This window comes from Mus caroli, chromosome 3 (assembly GCF_900094665.2).
Source record: "Mus caroli chromosome 3, CAROLI_EIJ_v1.1, whole genome shotgun sequence".
Taxonomy (NCBI): domain Eukaryota; kingdom Metazoa; phylum Chordata; class Mammalia; order Rodentia; family Muridae; genus Mus; species Mus caroli.
In genome coordinates this window covers 129,551,419-129,557,237 of record NC_034572.1, presented here as the reverse complement: position 1 = coordinate 129,557,237, position 5,819 = coordinate 129,551,419, and the positions used below count along the sequence as shown (strand labels likewise).

The 5,819-nt window shown below is 42.0% G+C and overlaps 1 protein-coding gene across 2 annotated transcripts in view; it reads left to right on the top strand.

The window, feature by feature from the left end:
• Positions 1–553: 553 nt before the first annotated feature.
• Positions 554–5,819, top strand: part of Bank1 (B cell scaffold protein with ankyrin repeats 1) — a 261,398-nt gene continuing 256,132 nt past the window's right edge. For both annotated transcript variants that reach the window (XM_021158678.1, XM_021158677.1), the window contains exon 1: positions 554–744. In XM_021158678.1, the coding sequence (XP_021014337.1) occupies positions 675–744 (70 nt within the window). In that variant the 5' untranslated portion in view covers positions 554–674. The remainder of the gene's footprint in view (positions 745–5,819) is intronic.

Genomic DNA, 5,819 nt, shown 5'->3' with positions numbered 1-5,819 from the left:
AGTGATTTTTGATATTTGCTTATTGTTAGGCTCTGGGATAACTCTTTGGGTATTTCTTATTCTTTCAAACAAGCAAGAACACAGCCATAATTCATGTTTGAGGAGAAGGGTATAGGGTATGTGTATGTTCTCTCTGACCTGGCCCATTTCAAAATTAGAGCAGATCTAGGAAAAACTTCTCATGTGGGAATGAAAATCACTCTATAATACACAGACTTAGCCTGGAGCCTGGGTAAGATGAAATACTAAAATTGCATACCTTTATATCTCTGTCCCTGTATCTCTATCTATGCCTCTGTCAAGTAATTCCTTTTATAAAAGTCTACTTTCTGTCTTGCAGAAGGAAGGGTTAGCGTAGCAGAGAAATACAGAATAGGATAAGAAAAGCTATAAGCTCTAGGTCACCTGAGCTTAAAGATAGCCCGGGAGAAAGGGAACCTAAGACAGCTCTCTCAAACTAAGTAAAAGCAAGCCTGAGCAATTTCACTTCCCCCAGCAAGGCCTAACCCTAGCCTTGCGGCCTGAGCCCCTGGGCTGCATTTCCGGCAACCTCAGGCCACAATCCCCAGAGTAGGAAGCAAGCTGCAGGGCCACAGACCATCAGAACTAAAGGTCTGCAGGGGAAGTTGCAGGCAGGGCTGGCCACTGCAGTTCCCAGGCTCCAACCTCCCGCAATGCTTCCTGTGGCTTCTGGCACTAGGGGTAGCACCCAGGATCTGTTCCAGGTTGGCCTAGCACCTCCAGGTGGGTGGTCTCATGTTTGTTAGGGCTTTGGGTGGAGGGTACATGATGACCCTGGAGTCCTTCTGAGACTAAGGGCCACCAGTAGACACTTTGCCCTGGGAGCCTCCAAGACCTGGGTGTCTTTAAACCTGGGGGTGGGGGTGGGGCTTCTCTACTTTGTCCACCACTGCAAATCCGAAGGACTTTTCAGCCTGGCCCTGCTCTGATGGAGTCCTTAACCCAGCAGGTTCGTGCATTTCCTATGCCAGCAGCTTCTAAACCCTGGCTCTGCAACTTCAGCAGAGCTGGAGCCTTTCCTGAGTGCTCCTAGAAGCGTCCCAGGCCTTTTGAAAATCACTTTGCACCCAGCTTTAATGCTATATCTCATCTGAAATGGAGCAAAATGGCTCCTTTGAAGCATCCTTGCCCATTCCCCTGCCCGGATCAGTCTGTATAGAACCAACTCCCTGGAACCATGAGCTCCTAAATGAGAAAAAGGAATAGAGTCAATGTGGTTGACTATGTCCGATAGTTTACATTTTCAAAGGACTGCTAAGGTGCTTGGTTTGAGTTCCTTTTGGTTTTATTTTTAAATGCATTTGAAGTTCCAGAATAAGCATTTAAAAACTTAGCTTTGGTAAAGAGATTTCACCAGAATATTAACATGATTATAGGAGATGTTCCTGGTGAGTTATACAGCAAGAAATTGTAGCCTGAAATTATTTTAATTGACTAATCAGAATTAAAATTCTCATAGCATTTTTATTTTTATTTTATTTTATTAACTTTATTTTAGGTAGGATCTTTTTGGCTTTGGTTGTTTTTAGGGTCTGATACACTTTTTTTATTAGATATTTTCTTTATTTACATTTCCAATTCTATCCCGAAAGTTCCCTATACCCTCCCCCTGCCCTGCTCCCCTACCCACCCACTCCTACTTCTTGGCCCTGGCGTTCCCCTGTACTGAGGCATATAAAGTTTGCAATACCAATGGGCCTCTCTTCCCAATGAAGGCTGACTAGGCCATCTTCTGATATATATGCAGCTAGAGACACGAGCTCCGGGGGGGGGGGGAACGGGTTAGTTCATCTTGTTGTTCCACCTATAGGGTTGCAGATCCCTTTAGCTCCTTGGGTACTTTCTCTAGCTCCTCCATTGGGGGCCCTGTGTTCCATCCTATAGATGACTGTGAGCATCCACTTCTGTATTTGCCATGCACTGGCATAGCCTCATATGAGACAGCTCTATCAGGGTCCCTTCAGCAAAATCTTGCTGGCATATGCAATAGTGTCTGGGATACACTTTTAATAAATGTGAACGAACGGTTTTTTTTTTTTATTAAAATGGGGAATGTATCTATAACAATGGAAGATGGCCTGAGACCCTCTGGTACCAGTGATGTGGGAAAACTGTACCATTTTAAGTTCGGGACCATGGCATTTGTCACCACTGCATAGCTCAGGGTCTGTGGCAAAGTAGCCTTTGCAAGCCAACAGGCAGAAACCACCCATCTTTTGGACCTTGAACAAGAGACCTCTTTTGTAATTTCTATTTAACAACCGAGTTAAATAGAATATGTCGGAATATGCCTTTTATGTCAATGAACCTTGTGTTAGTGTCTGGAGACTGGTTATTTTGAGCAACATGGGTAAGATGAGGAAACGTTCATGTCTTGCTGAGTATTCATGCTCCTCCGTGTCCTCTCTTTGGTCCTTCTCAATACAGTAATTAGCACTTGCTTCAACTGCTTTCTTATGGACTGGAAAGTCACCCCCCTCCCCCACAAGATTTAACCCAGGCCCAGTTCATTAATGCAAGTTGTCTTTTAAGTAAACAGATTCTCTTTTTATTAGTTAAATTTGTTATTCTACAGTTTTGTAAGTGTATGCAACACATAGGGCCCAGTCTCATCCTCTGCCTCTCCCTGAACCCATCTTTCTCATGTCCCCCCCACCCCAAATCTCACTTTTGTGTTCACGTCTGCTTCTTTCATTTTGTGAACCTCAGAGATTAATCAGGTCCCATGTAACCATGAGTTTGAAGCTATCCTTGATGGCTGGTCACTCAGTAGTAGGTACCCAATTCAAGATGGTGACTCCCTTCTCTCAGGAAGAGGAAGGGCTCACAGGGTGTCCTAATCTCTTGACCCTGTTTATGAAGTGGAGATTATGTGAGACATTTTTCTCAGCACAGGGTTGACTTTAGCTTAATGTGCTACATGGAGGGAGGGGGCTCAGGTAGTTCAACTGCATCCCTTCTGAGAAGAGAAAACTGCTGCCTAGGAGCTACTTCCCACACAAGCAGTATCAGAAGGTCAGCAGCTCCGCACCCACTATGTGTCTCCTCACTAGAGCTGTGTATCAAGCAGTATGAAACAGTAATGCTTTGACACCCATGAAGGCATGACTAGTAATGAACACATCCTGCCATCAGAGTTAAAGTCACCATTATGTCTCTGTTACCCCTTCAGTGGCGGATGGCAAGGTTTAATAACCCGGGCTAGGGCGACGGTCTAATCAGTAGACAAAATGTGCAGTGAATAGGAATTGGGTTAAGAATATGTCTTTTGATTTATATTTAGCTAGATATGGTTGAAAAATGTCAAAAGGGGGTCTTGCCTCTGTTTCATCCTAAAACAAATGTTTCTTTCTTTCTTTTTTTTTTTAACTGCTAATGCCAGGTGTGGTGGTGCAGTCAGAGTTTAAGGCCAGACTGGTCTACAGAAAGGTTTCAGGACAACTATGGCTGCACAAACAAACCAAGATACAAAAAAATAAATAAATAAAAATAAAAACAACACAGAAAACCAAAACCAAGCCAACCCAAACCAAAATCAAACAAAACCAAAAGACCAAAAATCTACTACCTTCCTTTGGAGCTATTCATTAAAGTCCAAATTATTTGTCCCATACCTTAAAAAGTTTTCGTTGGCATTATTGGTTTTGTGATCCATGTGAAAGCAGAAAACATTAAAGATTAGAATCAATGTGTGTTCTTACTCACATTGTGCTCTGTTTGTAGCCACAACTTTTGTGGAGCACAGCTGCCTAAGTCTCTTCCTCTGCATGCAATGGATTCACAGCTCTTTCACAAACTCTAATCCGGGTTTATCCTACCCAGCAAACCCCTGGTCCCACCCTGGTACCAGGAAAAACTTGATTTCTTTAAAGTAAGGTTCCGATTGGGTCACGTGGTCTGAGAATTAAAGAAGGAACCCACTTATGCAGTTTTTACTGAAGTGTGAAATATTTCAGTAATGTGTAATCACTAAAGAGGTGAGGCCTAAGTGTCAGGATGACAGGGTGACCCTCGAATAGCAGAGGGACTTTTCTACTGCCCACACTTTAATGAGCACTGCCCACCTGGGATGCCTCCAGATGCAGACTGTCTCCATCCCAACTTCTGATTTACCTTCACTGTGATCATGGGTAACCCTTGTCAGTCTTTTATTAAAAAGCAAAATCCAGAGAAACAGTAACACGTTTGGAAGTTGTTTTTGAGAAGTAAAAGAGAACATGCAGGTGACATCCTCATTCAGGTGCCGTGGATGTCTATTTAATGCATAGATCGTTGTATGATAGTACTGTGTTTACCTATTTAAAAGATATATTCTTGCTGGGCATCAGGGTTCAGGCTGTTAGTACCATCCCACAGTAGGCTAAGGTAAGGGGTAAGCCTGGGCTACATAAGAGATTCCAGGGCACCTAAGCTAATAATGAATCCCTGTCTCAAACAAATAGAGAAACAAAAAGATTACATTGAGAAACTTTCTCCTGTGGATTGGTAGACAACTTCATGACTAAGCAACTTTCAAGATGGGAAATTTAGAAGGCATGACTTCCTGTGTGAGATACTGCCATGTCTGTGGGAAAATGCGTGGTTAGCACTTCTAGGAAAAGAAGCAGAGGTACCCAGAGTGAGAAGAACCAAGAGCAGATGTATTCAAAGAGTATGAAACTGGAGCAGTTTTCACAGAATTCGAACAAGGATTTAATAGGTTGAAAAGAGCGCACGATCCACTTTCCTTCCTCACGGTGCCAGTTGTGACCTAGTTTAGTTCATATATAATATAGGTGAAAGTAAGTCTCAAATACTGTGGAATACTTTAAACTGTTTGAAGAGGAATAATCTGCTTTCTCAGGATATTTACTGCTGGTTTAAAAACACTTCCAATCTAATCCAGGAATTGGTAGCATAGGCCTTTTGATCCCAACAGGAGGAAGATAGAGGCAGACAGGTCAATCTGAATTCATGGCCAGCCTGATCAACTTAGTGAGATCCAGGACAGTTGGACTACACAGTGAGACTCTGGTATTTTAAGAAAATCTTATCTAAATTAAGAAACATGTTATATATATATATATATATATATATATATATATATATATATATATATATAGGGGAAGGAGGGGTGGTTCACTGCCTCAGTGGGTAAAGTCACTTGCACCAAACATTCTGACCTTAGTAGTATCTAGAATCCACATAGAACTGACTCCAACAGTTATCCTCCATTCTCCATACACATGTGCCATGAAACATACATACAGTATACATATGCAGAGACACAGTATACGTCTAAAAAAATTGGAAAGTAAAGAAAGTCATTGTGGCCAAACATAAATTGTATATGTTGCATATGCTGACAGTTTACTTGGTGGTAAACTAATCCTCTGAGTGCATTTGTTATTTTATTGCCTTATTTTTAGGTTGTCAAGTGTCTTACAATGATTATGGAAACAGCTATGAAATAAGAATAGAGAGAGAACATATTGTCTAGGTATCCTTGTTGAACACAAGTTGTTATTTGACATCATATGTATTTAACTTCTTTTTTAAAATTAATTAGGTATTTTCTTCATTTACATTTCCAACGCTACCCCATAAGTCCCCAACACCCCCCACTTCTCTGCTCCCCACTCTCACTTCTTAGCCCTGGCGTTCCCCTGTACTGAGGCATATAAAGTTTGCAAGACCAATGGGCCTCTCTTTCCACTAATGGCAGACTAGGTCATTTTCTGATACATATACAGCTAGAGACACGAGCTCTGGGGGAGTACTAGTTAGTTCATATTGTTGTTCCACCTATAGAGTTGCAG